Source organism: Sarcophilus harrisii, chromosome 3, assembly GCF_902635505.1.
Source record: "Sarcophilus harrisii chromosome 3, mSarHar1.11, whole genome shotgun sequence".
NCBI classification, from domain to species: Eukaryota; Metazoa; Chordata; class Mammalia; order Dasyuromorphia; family Dasyuridae; genus Sarcophilus; species Sarcophilus harrisii.
Window position 1 is genome coordinate 446221139 of NC_045428.1, and position 23942 is coordinate 446245080.

At 32.3% G+C, this 23942-nt stretch overlaps 1 protein-coding gene across 4 annotated transcripts in view; it reads right to left on the bottom strand.

Moving 5' to 3' along the window:
* Positions 1–23942, bottom strand: part of ZMYM2 (zinc finger MYM-type containing 2) — an 82777-nt gene that overhangs the window by 41941 nt on the left and 16894 nt on the right. For 2 of the 4 annotated variants that reach the window (XM_031960834.1, XM_031960835.1), the window contains exons 3-7: positions 13397–13896; positions 13042–13135; positions 6850–7135; positions 3756–3921; positions 2699–2911 (exon numbers count right to left, since the gene is read on the bottom strand). In XM_031960834.1, the coding sequence (XP_031816694.1) occupies positions 2699–2911; positions 3756–3921; positions 6850–7135; positions 13042–13135; positions 13397–13885 (1248 nt within the window). In that variant the 5' untranslated portion in view covers positions 13886–13896. Of the gene's footprint in view, positions 1–2698; positions 2912–3755; positions 3922–6849; positions 7136–13041; positions 13897–23942 lie in introns of all 4 variants that reach the window. The other 2 variants (XM_031960831.1, XM_031960833.1) reach the window with 1 other exon arrangement.

Here is a 23942-nt window from a genome sequence, read left to right on the forward strand (position 1 = left end):
TTGGGGAAAGAAAGAAGAAGAAGGAAGAAGGAAAAAAAAACATTTTGAACCCAAAATCTCACAAAAGTGAATATTGACATCTAACTTTACATGGAATTGGAAAAGAATACTTTTAGATGAAGATATTACATTTGGCAAAAATTTGAATAATTCTCCCTTACCAGATGAAGAAATAAATCCGGAATGAAAGAAATTAAGTCGGAAAGAAACGGAGACAAAAGATAGGTAACTCTCAATTATACTCTAAATTTCCTTTAATATGTCTCTCACTCTCAGTCATTACCCAGTTAGTTTATATTTGGAAAATTCCAACTTAATTATTAACCTGAAGAAAAAATGAGGTACCACTTAATATCTCTTTAAATTGGCCAAGAAGAAAGGAAAAGACAATGTTACAAACTGGGGCACTAATGTATTATTGGAGGAGTTGTGAAATGATCCAACCACTCTGAAGAGCAATGTGAAACCATGTTCAAAGTCTATCAAACTGTGCATATCCTTTGATTCAGCATTGTCTCTACTAGGTCTGTATTCCAAAAAGATTATGAGAAAGGGGAAAAGACCAATATATGCAAAAATATTTATACCAGCCTTTTTTGTACTGGCAAAGAAATTAAGTGGATTCCCATCAGTTAGGGAATAGTTGAGTAAATTATGGTATATGAATATAATGGAATGGTACTATTTTATAAGAATGATGAGCAGGCTGGTTTCAGAAAAGGCCCGAAAAGATATACATGAATGGATGTTATATGAATTTTAACAGAGCCAAGAGACAGCTCTGGGGTACCACTTCACATCTCTTGAGATTGGCCAAGATGACAGGAAACTATGACAGGTAAAGTTACGAAAATATCCAATTATTCTGAAGAACATTTGGAACTCTGCCCAAGGGACACCAAAGGCATACCCTTTGATCCATCATTTCTCTGCTGGGTCTGATCATAAAAAAGTTAAAAGAACCCATATGTGAAAAAATATTTGTAGCACTCCTTTTTGTAATGACAAGGAACTCAAAATCAACTGTGATGGATTTGGCTCTTTTCAACAATGCAGTGATTCAAAGCAATTTTGATAAATTTGGAATGGAAAATGCCAAAAAACATCCAGAAAGAATCATGGAGACTAAATGTAGATTTAAACAGCATTTTCACCTTTTTAGTCATTTTTCCCTTTTTGGTATTATTTTTCTTATATATTGGCAATTATGTTTAGGGGAATTGTACTTATTTACCCTATTATCAGATTGCTTGCTTTCTTGGAGGAGGGGGAAGGTGAAGGAGAAAAATATGGAACACAAAGTCTTCCAAAAATAAATGTGGAAAATCTGAAAAAAAAAATATGCTATGATATCAACAGGCCCATATGCTTTGGTCCAAAGATTCAAAAACTATGAACATACTGTAACAAAGCAAGTGACAAAAAGAGAGATCCCTACATACATTTGTGCAGATAGAATTCACTAGCAACTAAAAAACAAGAGTGTTGAGGGAAAGGGAAGATGAGAAAAAAGTAGAAAGCTAACCTGGATAAGCAAAGTCAAAAAGGATAAGGCTTAGTGTTAAAGCTCTTTTTTTAAATTTCAACTATGCTACATGTGTCTCAATTATCTGCCATAAAGGATATGAATTTATCTATGAGGCTTATCTATGAGGCAAAAAGCATAGCGCTGGGAAAAAACATATTGATTTTTGCTTATTATTTGTAATCACAACTTTAATCTCTAAGTCACTTCAACTTTCCTATTTTTGTACTTTCATTTGATAAAATTACAGCATTATATAGAAGTCTTTGCTCTTGAAAAAAATGGCAATTTAATTCAGCTTTATATAATTATAATTTAGCTTTATAAACCCCAATTTACTTACCCTATTACACCACAGGTTAACTATCTGATAGAACAGATTATTTGATGATCTATATAATGGAAAACTACAGGAAAGGCAAAGGACATAATAAAGGAGATAATTACTTTTCCTTCAATAAAAACTATCTCACTAACACAACTCAAATATTATGCTTAAAAACTCATCTCTCCAAAATAACCAAAAACTCTTTACTAGTCATTTTCCCTACTATTCCCAATTAGATAGTCCCTTAATTTTTCATCATTAGGCTATAAGGCTTCTTAAGGCTACTCCTAAAGTAGCTAAATCCTTCATGATCCAAGTGACTTCCAACCAAATAAAAATGTAAATAATAGAACTATCTTCTTCCACAGATAACTGTCTAAACCATTGGCAATTTAAAACACTAGTAAACTGAATTCAGATTTTTTTACTTTTTAAATAATACATGGTCTTTGTCTTCATCCAGATCTTATAAGGGCCTCCAAGGTCATTAGAGGTCTTTAATCAAAAGCTAGATATCCACTTTAATGTATTATAATTAAGCCTATTATGTAGAGAATTCTAGTTAAGGAACAGTCATTGAGATTCCTCTTGACACTGAAATTTGTGATCTTTTAGTTTTGTTAAGCCTAACTTTTTTAAAAGAAAAAAATTTTTCAAAACTTTGTTAAGGACTCACTTTGGATAGTTACCTGATATTTGTACTAAAGAGTATAATGAAAATAATACTAAATTGAAAACAGGATCTCAATCAGTTTCCAAAATAAGCCTTATGAATAGAGATAAAAGATGTCACTTCATTTCATACACATTTTTAAAATTAAAACTATTTTTATTAAAACAATTACCTGTTTGTATTCACTGACACAGCTTTGACAACAAAATCTTTTCTGCTGGCCATCGATAATAAGGACGTTGTTGCCAGCACCTTTGCTAGGCAAGTACTCTCCACACTGTTCACAGCAATTCATTATTAAGCCATTTGCCATTCTATATCTATTAAAGCAGTGGTCACTACAGAGCTTATGAGTCATGTTTTTAAAGCTTACTTCGTGGCGAATCTAAAAGAAAAATGAAATACAGGATTAAAGGTGACACTAGAATAAAAAAAACTAGTTATCACTATGTAAAAACAAAAGATTTAATTCCCCTGAAGAAGGGAAAGTAAAAGTAGATTTGATCTAGATTTTTTGAAGTAATTTTTAAAAATTTAATTCAATCCCATTTTAAAGATAAAAAAGTGAGCCCTCCTCAAAATAAAGCTAATATGGCTATACTGGCAAGACTAGTTGACTTTCATTTTCAAAAAATATTAAACTGGCAGCTTTGAAGGGTAATACTTTTGCCCAAGAACAACAATGGATCAAGAATTCTTAAAAAAAAAAAAAGAAAGAAAATTCAAAGATTTAAAAACAAACACTAAACTAACAAAGTGAACTGCCATGTACAAAGATTTTTACATACACTTTAAAGCAATAAAATATATATTAAAATGCTTGCTCATACCCCCCCCACCTAAATTCTGAATAATATTATTACTTAATTTCCCTCCCATTACTTTGTTGCCAACCTATTCTCAATTTACTCTTTCAAATGAGAAAGGGAGAAGAGGAAAGAAATGTGTAGAGACATGAGGAAGAAGACTACAGACTTTAATAAACTCACTTCTACTCAAAAATTACCCAAATAAAAAATGTAAAATTTATATATTTTAACTAGAAAAAAGTAAAACCCATTTCAACCAAGTAGATAAGTATATAGTACAGCTGAAATCTATCTTCAATTCTTTCTTCAAATGCCAGAGTATCTTGCCAACCAAATTAAAAAAAAAAAAAAAATAGTATACACCAATATAAAAAAATAAAGCTTAAACAATTATCATTAATAAATATACAGAATACAAACCTCCGTTAATTTGCCACAAATTGTGCATCTTGATTTATTTAAGACTCCTTTTGAAGGATTCTGTTTGTCTTCATAGAGTGACAAGCATGAAGTACTACAGAATTCCTGGAAGGATTCACTTGAATCCACTTGGGCAACAATGGTACCTTTCATTGTTGTTATGTCTCTAAAAGAAAAAAAAAAGGTGGGAAAATCATATTTTAACAGAGCACTTTTTTTTTTAATTATTAAATCCTTACTATTCTCAAATGTATATTTATACAGACTCAACCAAATTCTAAAGAATGGAAGTCCCAGTAGGAGGCTATATGGAAGGATGCAGTAAAAAGACAACTTTAAGGTGTTTATGGTACTAAGAAAAGATATTAGGGTCAATTACAAATATATGTGAACATGTGCAAAGCTACGATCTAGTCTCATAAGACTATGATTCAAGGTAAGAGAGAATACATTCCAGTCTATAAAAATTCCACTAAGAAAACAACAAATCAATAAACTTCAGACTAGAATCAGAAAATTATATAAGAATAGATCCAAAAATAAATTCATTTTAAGGTTTTACCTCAATTGTAGGTATGATATAGTATATTATAGCATTCAAGTTGGAAAAAATAACAAACATTTGTATGTTGTCAGGTACCAATGCTAAACTATTATCCCATTTGATCCAAAACCTTCGGAAGTAGGTGCTAGTTTTATTCCCATTTTACAGGTGAAGAAACTGAAGCATGCAGAGATTATCATGTCCAGGAATATATAGATAATAAGTGTTGGAGGTCTGGGAATTCTATCTACTGTACTAGGCAGTGACTTCATGTTGTGATAAAAACAAAAAGTGATAAGATTTATAGCCAGAAGAGAAATTTGAGATCAACTTTGAACCCAAATTCTCTCATTTTAAGGTGGGGAATTGAACCTCCAGGTTAGATGATTTGCCTAAGGCCACAAAGATAACAGATTTCCCAACAGATTCTTTTTTTCAAATACAACTTGCTAGTCAAAGATGCTTAGAGAAATCAGCAACTAAATGTCTTCTAAACTCTTCTAAACTACACAGGATTAAAAAATAACTTTATTCACCTAGAAATGGACAGGAAGATCCTCCCCCTTACCTGAATGATTATTATATCATCTTTTTACCAAAGCTAATAAGTGGCAAGGCAAGATAAGATAGATCCCGATTCAGAAACAAAATATATAGAAATATAAAGTTAAAATCACTTCAAGCAAATTTCTCAAAACAAAATCATTCTTTTTATGGTTTGTTCAATGTTTTAAAATAAAAATCCAAGTACATTGCTCCAATATGCTTTTTGAAATATACTAAAAAATTTTTTGATTAATTAAAATGTAATCCTAAATAGCTATAAAATTTCATTTGCCATCAAGAATTCACTTCACTCAACTAAGAACACAAATACTGCCAACTATTAGAAAAGAACTACCCAGACTACCATCCTACCAAATTCTAAAGCCTTCTGTCTAAAAGACTAAACTCCCCAGAAGCCCTTCTGACTGTGGAACTCTCCAAATATCATCCTGTGTTAAACTTTAGGAAACAACAACAGAGCAATGGAAGACATAAAAATGGATAATTACAATTACATTAAGTGAAAAAGGTTTAGTACAAATAATGTAGCCAGATTAGAAAGAAAGCAAATATTTAGGGAAAAATTTTCATAGATATTTTTCCAGATAAAGATCTCATATTTCATTGAGAACTTGTCAAATTTATAATAATGAATCATTCCCCAATTGATGAATGGTCATATGAACAGATTTACGATGAAGTCAAAACTAGATGTACCATGGGAAAAAATGCTCTAAATCATGACTGAAAAGAAAAATTAAAATTAAAATAACTTGAGGTATAAACGTACATTAATCAGTCTGGTTGGCTAAACTGACAATTACTGGAAGGGATGTCAGAAAAAAATGGGACACTAAGAATATATTGTTGGTGAAACTGTGAACTGATCCAACCATTTTAGAGAGCAAAATGTGTAGACCCACCAATACCACTATTAGATCTATTTCTAAAGGTGATCAGCAACTGTAATGGACTTGGCTATTTTCAACAATGAGGTGATTCAGGCCACTTTCGAACAGATTTGTGATGGAGAGAACCATCTGCATCCAGAACTATGGAGACTGAATGTGGATCACAACATAGTATTTTCACCTTTTTTTGTTGCTGTTTACTTGCTTGTTTTTTTTTCCTCTTTTTTTCCTTTTTGATCTGATTTTTCTTGTGCAGCATGATAAATGTGGAAATATATGTAGAAGAATTGCATATGTTTAACCTATATTGGATTTCTTGCTGTCTAGGGGAGGGGCGAGGGAGAGAAGGAAGGAGAAAAATATGGAACACAAGGTTTTGCAAGGGTGAAATGTTGAAAACTATCTTTAAATGTATTTTGAAAAATAAAGAGGTATTACAAAAAAATTAAGTTGATCAAAAGAAAAGAAAAATAACCTCTAGGTTCTAACATTCACACAGAAGTTCTTTTTGTAATAGCAAAACATTGGAAATCAAGGGGATGTCCATCAATTAGGAAATGCTTAAACAAGCTGTGATGATTGTGATGGAATACTGTACTAGAAGAAATGATTGCCTTTAGAATAACAAATTGACTTTAGAAAGACATGGAAAGACTTGCATGAAATAATGAAGAGTGAAATGAACAGAATCAAGAGAACATCAAATACAGTAACAGTATTATTCAAAGAAATGAAGTAAGATATTATGAGCATTATAAATATTCAAGTCAACTACAAAGATCTGTGAAAGAAAAGATCTGTGAAAAAAGAACAGATAAATTTAAGTATGCATAGTATATCCATCTTTCTACCTATCTTATGTCAAATGACAGCCTTCTCTAACACACAGTGGGGCAGGAGGAAGATACTTTGAAACTTAAAATGTAACCAAAAAAAAAAAAAAAATTAATTTTAAAAAGGACATGAGCAAGCAGAAATTGGTAAGCAATAAATCCACAAGTACAATAGTCAACTCTGTTGTCCTCCCCCCCCCCAAAATGTCCTACTCACCTATATGTTCAGTAAAACAATAAAGTTAAAAGATATCTCTTACTTTTTGCACATGACGCAGAGTTTCTTTGGAGCAGGCTTGTGTGAGAATGAGGAAAGACAAGAAGTAGAACAAAACAGATGAGCAGATCCTTTTCGTTGATAGGCAGTTTGTCCCTTTTGCAAAGGTTTTTTGCAGTTTGCACAAGTAACTTTAACTGGTTTAGTAGGTTGCTGTTGTGAAGGAGGCTGGAAAATCTGCTTAGGAAGCGAGGCCACTGGTGACAAAGAATCCACTCCAGGTTGCTTATGATTTCGAGGAAATGAAGCTGACTGGGAGATCCAGGAATCTTAAAGACATAATACATATACAAGAATAACTAAAATAATTTTCAATCAAATTTGAATACCATAATAACATTTGTAAGTGCTCACCAAAAACTGCAATATTTAAGTTAAAATTCTACTTCATAAAATCATTTTTATTCTGAATGACAAATTAATTATGCATGTTAATTTAAAAAAGATATATCTGCAATTCTAAAACAATGCTTTCCATGAATAATCAAGATTTAGAGGGACAGCTAGATGAGGTAATGGATAAAGCATCAGCCCTGAAGTCAGGAGGACCTGGGTTCAAATTTGGTCTCAGATACTTAACACTTACTAGCTATGTGACCCTGGGCAAGTCACTTAACCCCAAGTACCTTGCAAGAAAAAAAGCAAAAAACAAGATTTAGGTTGTTTAACTGAGAATTTACACTACAACCAGATAATAATCACGGAAAGTAAATTTGACAAGGATCTCAGGAATCTTCTAATCCAAATTCCTCATTTTATAATTTAGAAAATGAAGACCTAGAAAGAACTTTTGGTTTTTCCCCCCATGAAAATCTTTAGAAAATACACTTTCCTGATTTCTAAAGTTATTCTGTGCTACCAACAAAGTACATAACATGAAACATGGTATTAAATGACTTCGTTTATTACATACTAGAATGTCAATAAATACTCCCTCTACTACTTCCCAACCAAAAAACATTTTAACTGTACCAAAGTATTTTCAACTTGGAACACTGATTATGGAATTTGGTTATCAATGGGTGTTCTCCCTCCCTTGACTATTCACAAAGTGTAAAATTGTTATTTTGCCTCATTCATTAACTCACACCAATGGTAAAATTTTCTGGCAGCTTACTTCTTTCATCCCTCTTTAAGTCTACTGGCCACTGTTACTGCCAACACATCCAAGAGCTGTCTGCCAATCAACACTTCTGCAGTTTATGTTCTTCCTCTTCTTCATACTTCTCTGTTAACACTTCTTTCTCTTATAGCTTCTCCAGCACATCTACCTGAGGGCTTTTTTTTTTTTTAAATGGCTTATCTTTTTACAGATATCACCACTCAACAAAAAGACTCCTTTCTAACAGAAAAACTGACCACAGCTTCTTAGGTGCAATCTTCTCATCTTCTTGGTTGTATCATTGATGGGTGCTCAAATGTTGCTTCTTTGTTTTACACACACACACACATGCATGCATGCCTGTGCTTGAGGGATTGAGGAGTAAGGGAAGATTCCAAATAGGATAGAAAAGAGAAAAGGTAAATAAATTCTGAGTTCTGGGACATACTGAAGGTCCAAGAACTCTAGATAGCTGACTCATCAATGACTGGCAAATTTTTACTGGCATTTTGATAACAAATTATAAAGACTATTTATAAGGTAAAAACAGTTTACAATCTAGGATTATATTAAATTCTTCTCATATTCCCAATTTTTTATTTATCAAATTTTTTTTTATTTAACAACAAAAAAGCTATTAAAAGTGCTACCATAAATTTGTGCAAAGATAGAGAGGAATTGCACATGTTCAACATATATTGGATTACTTGCCAACTGGGGGAAGAGGGAAGGAGAGGGAAAAAAATTAGAACACAGGATTTTGTAGGGGTAAATATAAAAAAGTATCCATGTATATACTTTCAAAATAAAAAGCATAATCTAAAAAAAAGATTTAATAATAGATCCCCCCAAAAAAATAAACCAAGCAACTTGGTCTTAGAGGAACCAGGTGCTTTGATGCACAGAACTAGGGTTTAAATAGAAATGTCAGAAGCAAAATGAATTTATCATGATGCTTCTCATTTTCCCCTAACATTATACTAATTTGAACACACATATCCACCAATTAGATGTTACTTGAAAACAAAGATTCTGTCATTTTGCAATATTTTGTTTCTTCCTGTGTTCAATTAAGTCTCTTGAACTCAGTAGATATTTTATACTACTAATAATAACTGCTAATAGTTATATTGTGCACTCAGGTTTATAAAATATGCTGTGTGTGTGTTTCATACATACACACATACAATCTTTTCTTTTTGTGTGAATTTTTATCTTATAAAGATCCCTATAATAACCCTGAGAGTTAAGTATAACAAGTATCATCTTCATCTATAAAATGAGGAAACTAAGGTAAGTAAAGGCTAACAATGTTTGTTGCATTGAATATTTGAGTTAAAACTTCATAATTTTCAATGGATTTCCCTTTGGTTTTTGTATCTTAAGTTATGATTGTATCTCTCTGAAATATAATAGATGTTTTAAAAAGTCATTGTTGATTGACTAATCCCTCTTCTATATAAGGCTTTTCAAATAAAGATAGCTTTTATATTTTACCTAAAAAAAAAAAAAAAGTACTATCATAAGATCAACTTTGACAGACTTGGCTCTTTTCAGCAATGAGGTGACTCAAACCAATTCTAATATGATGGAAAGAGCCATTTCCATCCTTTTCATCTTTTTTGTCATCATTTGCTTGCTAGTTTTTTTCTTTCTCATTTTTTTCTCCTTTTGATCTGATTTTTCTTATATAGCATGATAAATGTGGAAATAAGTTTAGAAGAATAGCAAGTGTTTAACTGATATTGGATTATTTGCTAAGGGAGGGGGGAATTCGGAACACAAGGTTTTGCAACAGTCAACGTTGAAAACTACTTTTGCCTGTATTTTGAAAAATAAAAAAAGTATGAATGAATAAATAAGTGAATGAATGTGCTATAATAGTTTTATTGAGGGGTGGAGGGGAGGGAGGATGAGCCTTTCAGAAAAATTTGTTATTAATGTAATATTTTACAAAGATTTAAAAGTTGTAAAGAATCTATTTTACTTTATGGTGTTATTTTGTAGAAATTCATAGAAATAATTACGATACAAGAAAATGAACAAAAGTATTCTCACTGTTTTCAATTAAATTCAGCAGTTCATTCTCTGTACATATCCCATTTTGAGTAACTGAGTTTAAAGTCTGAATGACCAAAAGAAAATCTTATTCTCTAAAAAACTAAATGATTAAACAAATCTTTATATTTATAAACTCAGGATGGATTAGTGCTGGAAGAATACTTGGAAATCATTCAGAACAGGTCCTTAAACTTTTAGCTGAGGAAACTGAGCCAGAAAACTAAGTATAAAGTTACTAAATTAAGACTACACTCACGTCTCCTGGCTGAGTCCAGTTACTCATTCTACTATGTAGCATTGTTACTAACTCAGAAAAATCAGAATTTTCTACAATACAATGACTTTTTAAGAGATGGGTCCTTTAGTTATATTTTCTGGAGAAAGGAGTAGCTGTGTGAATTAGTTGTAATACCACCTCTAAGGTCAAGGAAAAGACTAAAGAGAAACTCATGGTCTTATTCTAAAACTTAGGATTCCATATATTATCCTCTGTGCATAAAGTAATAAGACGTAATAGATTCTTTTTTTTGTACACCGCAGGACAATTCAAGACAAAAAATTTCAATATATTACTTGAGTGCTACCTGTGTTAACATACCTTGACATCTAAAATGAACTTCTTAAAACTTTTAGGATCAGGAAAAACTTTTAGGATCAGGATTACCTGAAGGTACCACCAATATTATTTTATTTGCGAAGTGAATATATTAAAAAATGTTACTAACATATAATATTAACAACCCATAAAGACAAAACTTTTCTGGTTAAATGCTAAAATATATAAAAATTTTGCTGCTCCTTAAACACAAAAAGCTTATTCTTTTCTTGAGGATGGTTGTCTTCCTGCAATTCTATCCAAGTCATTAAATTTCCTAATAAGATTCCTCTACCAACAAAGATTAGCACCTCTCTGTAATATCTGTTCTTGAGGGTTGCTTAGAGTACTGAAAATTAGAAAGCCCAGGGTCACACATACAATTTGTGACAGAGGAAGTACTTGAACCCTTGTGTCTTCCTTTTTAGGAAGTTGATTCTATATATGTCTGAAAAACAAACAAATTCAGCTTCATACTACACTTTACTGGAAAATTTTTGCTTTACTTGAAAATTGAGGTAAGAGTTCTCTACAATTCTACCATAAAGAGGATATCATTTTAATGAACATTTTTAAAAAATTCATACTTTTTAATTATTCAACATATTCATCATTTATTTTATTAAATGATACAAAAGAGAGCCAGGAAAAAAATACAATACAAATGGAAAGAACAACCAAGTCAAATCTGAATACTGTGAATATAGTTTGACCAAGTGTGACTTAGAAAATCAAACATCAGAATCCAGCTCCCTGTTTCTTGAAGAGAAAATATGGGAGAGGAATATTACATATGAGACTTGACTGATGAGTTGGCAATTTTTAAGCAACTTTTTTTCTTCTTTTTAAATTCTCCTATATATGTTCAGAGCTTCAGGAAGGGAGAAGGAAAGGAAATAATAGGAAATATAGGCAACACAAAAAAGAGAAAAAATTAAGTCTGCACTTTCTATTTCATCAAAAAGTGGAGGGCAAGTTAGTTAGGTATTACACTACATAAAAAAAAATTGACCAAATAGGAGGGAAAATCAATTTTATGCATAACAGTAATTATTGGGCGTGACTATAAAACAGTAAGAGACTCACATACCCCAAATAAGGAGCTACAAAAAGAATTCATAAATATAATTGAACTGCGGCAGCTAGGTGGCACTGTGGATAGATCACCAGCCCTGAAGTCAGGACAAATTTGGTCTCAAACACACTTCCTAGCTGCATGACCCTGAGCAAGTCACTTAACCCCAATTGCTCAGCAAAAAAAAAAAAAATTTTGTGTGTGTGTGTGTGTGTGTGTGTGTAAATTGAGCTGTCACTTTCTCCCCCCTCAATCATCATATTAATGAGAGGACAGTTATGTGACTTATATTTAATGTAAGGACTGTTTTTTGTCCTAATGTTAACATGAATTATTTACATAGTTTAACAATTCATAAAGAGAGGGAATTAAAATTTTTCACCCAGACTTCAAACACACAATCTTTATTTATTTCTTATTTCACCTTCATTTTATTTGGATAATTTATATTCAATGGCCAAAGGAAGCCACTCCATCTCTCAGGTGACAAACAAAGTTCCAATTTAAGCAAGCATTTCTTTAAACTCTTCCTAGGTAAAAATAATTAAATTCCTTTCCTCCAATTTAGATTCAAGCAAAGGAAAACAAAACAAACAAAAAACTAATCAACCATTCTAAATAGAATATTGTTATCCCTGATGATAATCATCATTATATAACCATTCATAAAACATCAACACTGACTTAGTTATGCCTTTTATTTTCTTATTCTTAAAATCTAAAGAGATGATCATTAAGGAAAATAGATACAAAGACTGTCCAAAGGAGAAAGACTCTCCTTTTTTCTTTTCCTATTTTCCACTGATGTAAACTTGAAGCTGCTGGATTTGGAAGCAAACTTTCAAAAAATTATTTGCCTTCTTTCGAAATGTAGTAACAATATAACATTAAGGAGAAAATTTCAGTCTAAGAGTAAAAAACAAGAAAGCAAATATAAATACAACAGCCAAAATAAGCACTTTTTCCTTCAAGATTTCTATCCAAAGATCACTTTATTTGGACATGAAAACAAAAATATTGACAAACTATTATATTGAGTTGAAGATATGATTTCTAAAGTGAAACATTTTAGACATAAATGTTTTCTGATATACACAACTGCTAAAGTTCTTGGAGATAGGCGGTATTGTATTTATTCTCATTGACTAAAGTTGAATTTTAAATAAATTACTGAAAAGGTCAAATCTCTTTCATACTTTGAAAAGAAAGAAAAAGCACTAATTTTGGTAAATGTAAAATCAACATTAATTTAAAAGTAAAGAACCTACAAAAAAGAAGAAATCCAAATCAAATAATTATAGATGAGAAACTACAAATGCATGCCATCAAAATTCACGCTTACCAGGATTATGATGAGTTGCAGATTCCCCATTCTGAAAAACGTCTCCTGCCACATTCATTCTACCAGGATTAAAAGGTCCTACTCCAGTCTTGGTCTGTGAAGTTAAAGATGGGGTGTATGTTTGTATATTAACACCAAAATTACTTGACTGCAGTCCGTTAGAGACATCTCCCAAGTTGGTATTCTGCAGTGATGTTACATGTGTAATCATTAAGTTCATATCACGCCCATCAGTATTTTCTAATTGGCCATCATTCACTGAGCTTACACCTGTTTCTAATGTAGTAACATTAGCAATCTGAATTTCAGAGTCTGGTTCTGTGGTGATACCACTATTACCCATTCCTGCATTTACCTTACTTCTTGAAAAACTGGAAGCTGAGAAATCCAAATCATTGGTTCTGTTTTTAGTCTCAGGAAGTCTCCGTTCAATAAAACTGGAAGCATTTTTCTCTTGCCCTTGATTTGTTTCAATGTCCTCTTCATCATCAATGATAATTGTCTCACTTATACTTCCTTTTTGAGAAGTCAAATCTTTTGAAGAAGAAAGTTTAGAATCACTTCCTTGTTGCTCTTCATTTTTTGATGACGGAAATGTGATGTTTCTTTGATCAGATACCGCTGGGGCAGCAGTTGTTGGGGGTTGTATTGGTTCAATAAAAACAACATCATCATCATCTTCTATTGATGTGTTCTGAAACTTATTAGATCTAGAGACTAAAGAATTAGTTGGACCTCCAAATGAATTTCCTACATTTGTGAGACTAGTTGCCATGGCTGTAGTCCCTAATAAAACAGGAGTCTGTTCCGTCAATTCTAATCCTCCCACTGAACTTGAGTCCATTCCAGATGACCCTATCGGGAAGAGTGAGGAAGGAGAAAAAGTTAATACACTTCAGTTCAATAAAACAATGGTTTTCTTTTTCAACAAACATTACAAAACACCAAGAATTAAACCGAGTTTTTTCTAAATTATGTTGACCCAAAGGAAAAAATTACATTCATATTATGCATAAATCCTGTATATAATATTCTTTTGGGTTCTTCTTTGTAAAATCCACTTGTTTCTCAAGCCATTCTCCAATTGATAAATGGTGAAAGGATATGAATAGACAATTTTCAGACGCAGAAATTGAAACTATTTCTAGTCATAGAAAAACTACTCCAAATCACTATCAGAGAAATACAAATTAAGACAACTTTGGGATACCACTATACAACTCTCAGATTTTCAAAGATGACAGGAAAAGATAATGAAGAATGTTGGACAGGATGTGGGACACTGATACATTATTGGTGGAACTGTGAACAAATCCAACCATTCTGGAGAGCAATTTGGAACTATGCTCAAAAAGTTGTCAAAATGTGCATACCCTTTGACTCAGCAGTATTGTTGCTGGGTTTTATATCCCAAAGAGATATTAAAGGAGGGAAAGGGACCTGTATGTGCAAAAAAATGTTTATGGCAGCCCTTTTTGTAGTGGCAAGAAACTGGAAAATGAGGGGATGCCTATCAGAGAATGCCTGAATAAATTATGGTATATGAATGTTATGGAATATTATCGTTCTGTAAGAAATGACCAACAGGATGATTTCAGAGAGGCCTGGAGAGACTTACATGTATTGATGCTAAGTGAAATAAGGAGGACCAGGAGTTCATTATACATGGCAACAAGACTATACGATGATCAATTCTGATGGACATGGCTCTCCAACAATAAGATGATTCAAACCAGTTCGAATTGTTCAATAATCTGAGAATCATCTACCCCCAAAGAAAGGACTATGGGAACTGAGTGTGGACCACAACATAGCATTTTCACTCTGTTACTGTTTGCTTGCATATTTGTTTTCCTTCTCAGGTTTTTTTTCCTTTCTAGATCCAATTTTTCTTGTGCAGCAAGTTAACTGTATAAATATGTATAACATATATTGAATTTAACATATATTGTAACATATTTAACATTTATTAGTCTACCTGCCATCTAGCGGAGGGGATGGGAAAATGAGAGGAAAATTTGGAATGGAAGGTTTTGCAAGGGGCAATGTTGAAAAATAACCCATGCATATGTTTTGTTAATAAAAAACTATAATATAAAAAAGAAAAATATATAAAAGAAATTATTTTAAAAATCCACCTGTTTCACTTCTTGATATACTACAAAACTGAATAATATACAGGCACCCATCATGTTGAAATATATTGGTGATTGATTGCACTAAGAATCAAGAATGGATTTGTAGAAACATAAAACACAGCATTTGTCAAAAAATGGAATAAAAGGAAAATAGAGGTTTGTTGTTTTTTAAATCTTAGAAATAGAAAAATAGCTAAGAAATAATCTAAAAAAGGATACAGAATCAAGGGATTAGAAAATTAGTCCATCTTCTTCCTAACCACCCAACTTTTGTGGTACTTAATCAAAACACTTTTTAACTTAATTTTCTGCTTTCCCCCACATTTATCTGAACTTTTAATTTATAGGCTAATTAATAATTAAAACAATTATTTCATCAATTAAAATTAATTAAAATAATGCCTGTATTCTTAAAAAACAATGATTCTAAAAGATAGAAATTTATTATGAATTCAACCAATTCACTGCTAATGACTGTTAATAACTTTCTACAATATAAGATTTGACAAAAATGTATCAAGATAAATTAATTTTAGGGAAATCATAAAACATAACAAAAGGGTATTTTTTGTAAGTGAAGTCATTCTAGTAGCAGTCTAATATATTACATTTGTGAAAATAAAATCAAAATTGCACTTAACAAAATAAGCCTTTTTTCAACAATGTACATAATAAATTAGGTGACTTCTTGTGCTCAACATAAACAGTTATTACTAAAAATTATTTGATATAACAAAATATCAGGCTTCCTAAAACAATGAAAATCTTGGGCCTGTGATTTTGTTGGTACAGGAAAGAGTGAATAATCTATGAATGTAAATAAGCAACTATTCTGGAAACTTAGAAAATGTCTTGGAACTAAGGGACTATAACTTACCCAGGGTTCCAAAGTCTATGCAAGTCAGGAGCAGGAAGTAAGCCAACATTTTTTGCTCCATAGACCACTTTCAACATCGACAACAATATGTTTTGACAACTCTCCACCTTCACCCACAATCCCCTCCCCCCAATTTAACATGCTACTCCTAATATTCTTTTAGATTTATTAAGTACTTATAATGCATACACAATAATTTTTGCCTTCAAAAGGTCCAGATTAAATTTTGCTGAATAAAACTTCAAACATGCACAAAACTTTACCATCACAAAGGAAAAACATCTGAAACATAATTGGACAAATACTAACTCAAAATTAATTCCTTAAATACCATTAAAATAAAAATCCAAAAAATAAAATCCATTAAAATAAAATTAAAAAAATAAAATCCATTAAAATAAAAATCCATTAAAATAAAAGTCCAAATACCTTGAATCAGAATCTGTACTATACACAAATAATCTATAAACATTTTTGATCATATACTCCAATGGGAAAATTTTTAAAATAAAAACTCAAAGCTGGATGTTAATGGTTGGTGGTGCTGAATAAGAGAATTCTCAAAGTTACATAAACACAAACCAAAGAAATGCATAGCTGGCTAAATTTACTAAATCATAATACTTATTTTCTGATGCCATGATGCAAAGTTTTAAATGAAATTAATTTGGCAAAAGTGTATTTGACTCATAACAGTAAATGTTATCCATATCCAGAGAAAAAACTATGGAGTCTGAATGCAGAACAAAGAATACAATTTTCACCTTTTTCCCCCATAACTTTTTCTCTCTTTTTGATTATTCTTTCACAACAGACTAATGTGAAAGTGTTTAATATGTTTTATACATGCATAACCTATCTCAGATTGCTTGCCAGCTTGGGGAAAGGAGAGGAAAGAGAAAAAAATGGAAATCAAAAGTAAATGTTGAAAACTAAAAATTAAATAGATAAATGTTTGGGTTTTTGTTTGTGGTTTTTTAAGAATTATTTTTGTGGGGAGGATTCTGGGAAGATGGTGGAATAGAGTCAGAAAATTCTAAACTCTCTAGATTTCTCTCTCTCTCTCTCACACACACACACACACACACACACACACACACACACACACACGACAAAATTTCACCACAGGGCAAATTTAGAGCTATAAATATAACAGCGATCTCAGAACAGAGGTCCTCCACTGACAATCAAAGATGATCCTAAGAAAAAATACCGGAATGGAAATTTGGTCCTATTAAGTGTAAACGCCTCCAGGCTAGAGCAGTTAAGCCCTGGGGAAAGCTGGGTTTGAAGGTATCCTCAGCCTCCTCACAGGAATTTTTACCCCTTATATAGAGTGAGGAGTCAGGTGTTTTTAGTCAGAGCAGATTGGAGGAATCTATGTTAAAAAGGGACACCAGGTCCAGCAGTATTGCTAAAACGAGGCCCTGGGTGAGAAGGAACCAGCACATTCGTGGTTAAGTGCAAAAGCGAGCAGTGATGCTGTTGGCTTGTAGGCACCTAGAGGAAGGCAGAGTTCTTGGTTTCTGATTACAGGTCAAAAGGGAGAAGTGAAAAGGAGTCTGAGGCTAGAGGCAACACCCCCAAACTCCAGGATTAAAGGTGATTATGCCAACAATTTTATGCAAATTTAAAAAAGGGGGAAAGGACAGCAAAGGAGAAAGAACCCACCCGAAGAAAGCTACTGAAAGATTAGGGAAGACCAGGATTCATCTTCAGAGGATACGAAAGTATAAAAAAAAAAAAACCTATCTAAAAAACATTAACATTAAATGGCCACCTGCCCAAAGAGAATTTACAGAACTCAAAAAAGAATTTAAAAACCAAATGAGACTGAGGAAAAAATAAAAATGAAAAACAAAAAAAAAAAAACAAGATCAATATGGCACAGCCACAAATCACACAAGCAGTAGTAGCAACACTAAAAAACCAAACACTATATATGGAAGAGGAAAAGGAAATGAAGTCGTGGCCAAAAATATCGAAGCAAACAAAGGTAAACAAAATCCTGAATGAGGAAAGGGGAAAAAAAAAAAGGATATTCAATGAATTGCCAGATTGTATTGCAAAAAGACCTGAACTTAAATATAAAATTCCACATTTTATATTTCACACAAGAAAAATATAAGGAAACATCAAAAACTAATTACAAGGGATTCAATAAGGACAAACTGTGTTTTATATATGGAAATGTAAACCATATGTCTAAGATTGTCGTTAGTAATTTGGTAGTTCAGAGCCGAGTATGATGTGATTCTAAAAAGCAAACCCATGTAGGAAAAAGTAAGAATAATAATTATGTTATTATACAAATGAGGTGTGAGAACAAGAACTGACAGAAATGAGACAGATTCCACAACTACATTTCCTCCCCCTAATCACATGGGAAATGGAGGGAGAGAGAGTTTGACTACAAGGGTATAAAAATCTTCTAAATTCATAAGTAAGAGGGATAAGGTGTGTACAAAGGGGTAGAGATTAACAGGAATGGAATAAAATATGGAATTAATAAGAATGGTATAAAGACAGGGAAAAAGTAAGGGGAGACAGAAACTTTGAAGGGGATTTGGTTAAGTGATGGCAAGACAGAGGAAAGAAGTAAAGCAAGAATCACAGCAGGGATAGGAAATGATACAAAACAATGATAATGATGAAAAGTAGAATTTATTAGAAGAAAAATTAGGTGTAGGCAGTAATCATTTATCTCAAATAAAATTAATAAATTAAAAAATAAAATTAATAAAATAAAATAGATTTAATCAAAAGAGAAAATAGGGAAACTATATATACTATGTCAGCCATATTAATATTGCTTTAAACTATTTAAAATAAGTAGATGGTATATGATTGAAATGTTGCTATGGTGTAGGAAATGAGGAGTTGGTGGATCCTTATTGAAAGATGTTATCCAACTTCAGAGAAAAAGGAGACAAAGAAGCACAGGACAGCCTTACATAGAGGCATATGAATGTATATGGAAATTTATGTGTATGATTATAGATATCTAAGTATGTGTGTATATACATATATCCATGCTAAATTGCAGCTTTCTTGGGGCAAGTGGATGATAAGGAAAGGGGGAAAAATAAATTAAATAAAAAGTACACAGCAGTGAACAAAAGAGAGCCTACATGGAAGCAAAGATGGAGAGCTTTGAACACAATGTGAACAGTACTAGTCATATATGCTTTCCTGAAATGGATATTTCTCTCATTTTGAATACTCTCTTCTGTTATGATGTGCACACAGTAATCATTTTTTTTCTTTTGATGTTTTCTTTTTCTATTTTCTTTTTAGGTTTTAAATAAGTTTTAAGTGTATTTTTTCCGATAGAAAGTGAATAGGCTTACGATCAATGAAAATCCATAAGCTCACAGGACCTGCTGAGAACAGCTGCACAGCTCCCAGGTGAGAAGGAAGAATAGTATCAGACTATCTTGACAAAATACCTGAGAACAAACCGAGTTTTCCGAAGCCAAATGCCCTTCATTTGTTACAAAGTTGCCCAATAACTTTGGGGAAAGGATTACAGATCTGAAGAATTATGCATTTTGCTCCTTAATTTAATAATATTTAACATCAGGATATCATTCTGGAAAGCAATTTAGAATTGTGCCCAAAAAGCTATAAAACTGCCATCTCCTTCCTCAGACTTAAGTAAGGGGATAGGGATCTAACTCCAACGGGGGATGATGTAGAGCATATAGAACTACTAAAGGTATGAAGAGTTAGAAGGGGAGAGAAATAAAAGGAGATATTTAAATTTCACAGAGGCAGGATGGAGTTTCCACAGATTCAAAATGTTTCTTAGTTCATTACTGAAGATGGCCAAATAAATCAGTCTACAATAATGTAAATTAGCTGTATTTTTGTTAGAATTTGTGTAGGCTATCAGGAAGTTACCATCTCAAAACTCAGCCTTGCTCTCACTTCTAGACTTTGCCTTTACCTTCCTTCATTCTGTAACCTTTAATCCTTTGAAGTTCATCTAATTAAAATTTTGCTTGTTAGGATTATATTGAACTCCTCAGTTCATTTTCTCTTTTCTCAAAGAATTCAGCACTAAGCTCTCCATTATTTTCTGGTCCCCAACTCCTACCCTTACAAATGGGACCCTTTATTATCCAGTTATCTGACTAAACTCTATTTTCCTAGTTCTTTAACCTCTTTTAAGTTTCATGACCTATTCCCTTCACTCTACCTCATTACATCTGATCATTACTCAGAAGTGTAACTCTTCTCTAATGACAAACTGATATTCTTCTACCTAAACATAACTTTCTATCATTCCACTGATGGCCATATTCTACTTTTCCTTCCTTCATCTGTCATTGCACCTCTTGAAGACCTCTGGAATTCACTTTCCAATTCAGTCGGATATTTTGAAAAAGCCATCTATAACTTACTGCCTCCACTTCCTTCTCTCACTCATTACCAAAATCCTTTACAATCTAAGCCTTCTACTTTATCAAGTAATTCAAGTTATGAATGATCTTAGTTTCCAAATCTAATGTCTTTTCTCAGTCCTAACCTAAACAAATTTATCTACTGTACTATAGATTACCTTCTTCTCCGGATTTTTGTGACATATCCTAGTTCTGTCAAATTAATCCTTTTCACTCTCCTTTCCTTTCTCATTATTCACATTACATCCTGCCCTGTATATGGTATACTTTGAGAGTACAAAGTTCTGTGCCCTTCTCTTCTCTCCATATGTATTCTCTTAACAAACTCATCAAACTCCATCAGATATGTGTATACACATACATATGTACACTTATACACACAGGCACATACATAATACTTATACATTCATTGTTTTAATCTTCACAACAACTGTGTAGCCAAAAATGAAGAAAAGACAATGAAAATCATGTTTTGAAAATGCAAAGAAAAAACAGAAGCCCAGAAAGACTGACAAACAGAGAGGGTTATTCTGAGAATTTTATGTTTTATTTATCCTGTATTTAAACACTTTCAGGTTTGAAACTTTTTTTTTCTTCTAACATTTATAGAAACACATTTTATTTTACTTGTCAAATTCAGAGAATTAATTTTTTAAAAAGAAAAAGACTATTTTCCTGCTTTTAAAAATATCACTTCTTTCAAACAGATAAATAATTTTCTATTAGGAAAGTTGTAGAGGGCTGCAGATAGTGGGGGAACTCTGAGTGACGTATAAGATCCTTTAACCCAGAGGAAACCTGCTAAAAATATCTGGTTTGGCTCCCCATTTTTCCCTTTGGAATTTTTCACCTCCCTTCCTGAGAAGTCAGAGACCGTGTTACCTACCACCTGTGTTCTATTTGAAGCAAGGATACTTGCAGAGCAGGGTGCTTATAGTTAGCACTTACTCAGTGTGATTGATGATAATGGTTCTCTAGTTCACACATACTCAGTATGATATAATGATGTGATCACTCTAGTTAGCACATACTGTGTGATGTAATGATGTAATCATACTGAAGTATTTAAGGTCTGAGAGGACTGGAAATGAGAGACTCAAACTCAGATACAGAAGAGACACAGATGAGGAGACAGACACAGAGAAGAGACAGAAACAGAGATCCTCCTAGTGGCTCTCCTGCCTTCATCACTTCCCCATTTAAGACCAAACCTCATCCAGAGATTCTCCAGAGAGCTAGTCTGGACATTACAGAAAGTAGTCTAGAAGCAACTGGATAGCACAGTGAATTTGTTGGTAGGCCTGGACTCAGGAAGACTTACTTCCCCAAGTTCCTATATGATTTCAAATACTTATTAGCTGTGTGACCCTGAGCAAGTCACTTATTCCTGCTGGTCTCAGTTTCCTCAAGTGTAAAATAAATTGAAGACCCCCTCTAGTGTCTGCCAAAAAAAAAAAAAAAAAAAAAAAATTCCAAATGAGGTCGCAAAACCTGTAATGCAGTTAAAAATGATTCAACAAGTAAGTCCCCTAATAGGACTAATACACTTCAATCCTTCTGATCATTAAAATTCAATAAACTTCACTTTTTAGCTTTTAAAATTAGCTGAGCAAATGCATACTAATTGTACTATACAGCATATAACAACATTGGTCAGAACTTAATTTTGTCAGACTGCTTAAAGATTTTTCTAGTAATTCTTTTCAAGTAAACTTTTTTCCTACCTAAAGTATTTTTTCATTTACTGACTTGGATTGAGTTAAGCCATCCCTAAGGCTTCCTTGCCTGGTTTTGTCTAATTGATCTACTTTTCTATTTTAAATAAATTGCAAACAGTTTTGATGCTTACCAGAGTCTAGAGCACTCTTCATTCTCAAATATTTTCAATAATTTCCCTAATATTCTAAATCTTTTGTTTCTCCAAAGTTTGGCAAAATTTTGTCTAAATATATAAAAAATTTGACTTAGCACTAAAATGTAGAAATTAATTTCCACAGCATTCTCATTTTCATTATTTTGGCATCGCCCAGCCATGAGGCACTAAATACCCCCATACAGTTAGTTTATTTTCTTGTTTATCTTTTTTAAGATGGGAAAAAATAGTTAAGGTATATCTTTTACAGCTACTGGGGAAGAGGGAATGATGGGGAGGACTGCTGTCCATTTCTAACAAAGCATGGAAGAGAATTGATTACAAAAGATAAAGTAAGATCATTTCAATTACATGAAATTGAAAAACTTAAAAAAAATATATTAATCTTATATAGTTAAGAGAATTACTATGCTGAAAATCATTAGTACAAAGTAGCATAGAAAGAATTGTAACATTAATGGAAAGTTAAATAAGAAAAACCATTGTGAATACACAATAATAATATAAATGGACATAAATTGAATGCTGTCGAAATTATATCGAAACTACCCATCCATCACAAGAAAAAAAACAAGAAAAATGAGGTGTCTCTTTCCCTTCATTGAAGAGAATAATATATGTGAAAACCCTACAGATAATGACATGTTTAATTTTGCTAAAAAAATGTTTTCCCCTTTGCATTCTTTATTAAAAGGCATGGATGAGCATGAGAGATAAAAAAATAAAAATGATAAAAACCAAATATAGCATAAAAATGATCTGTTTTCTATGTATTGATCATCTAAGTTCCTGCTTGTAACTCTAACATTCTATTAATTCTAGTTTTTTTGCTTAATTATGTTTGTTACAAGGGCTTTGTTTTCCTCTCCCCCCCCCCCCCAAAAGAACAGGAAAGCAAAGGGAAAGAGAAAAGGAAATGAGAAAGGAGAAGAATGCAGCAGATAGGATAGGAAAAGGGAAAGGAAAGGAGAAAAGGAAGAGTGGGGGAGGGAAAACAATTCACTAAGAATTTTTTAATGGGAATGCCACACACAACAGCTTTGAAAATAACTGATAGATCTTAAATACTTAAATATTGTAGAGAGACTGGCAGTTTCATCTAGAATTCTGATTTCTTTCTATCCTACTATGTAATGCAAATGTCCATTCTACTTGGTGTTCAAATTTAGAATAAAAATAATGTAGTGTCTTAGATTGTTTGATTCCATACTCACTACTCACTACTTATATTAATTTTTTGCAAAAGATTTGAGAAACCAGCTTTACTTTAAGTTCTATAAAAGCAGAAATTCAAACTAAAATTTACAAAACTAAAATCCAAATTTCCAACATGCTTCATCTGATCATCTTGGGCAATGTTGTTTAGCTGTGTACAAGGTGTACAAAGGTGTACAAACACCTTGCATTTTCCTCATTGGTTTTTATAAAACTACAATAATTACTTAAAGTCACGATCAACCTACTGTGAATCAATTACTATACTCAGGTTTTACTATTAGAAATAAATAGCTATCATTTGACATTAGTTCTAGATTATTTGATGGCACTGATGCAAATTATTCAATAAATGAAAATGATAGAACAAGACATTAACCTGTTCATGAAAA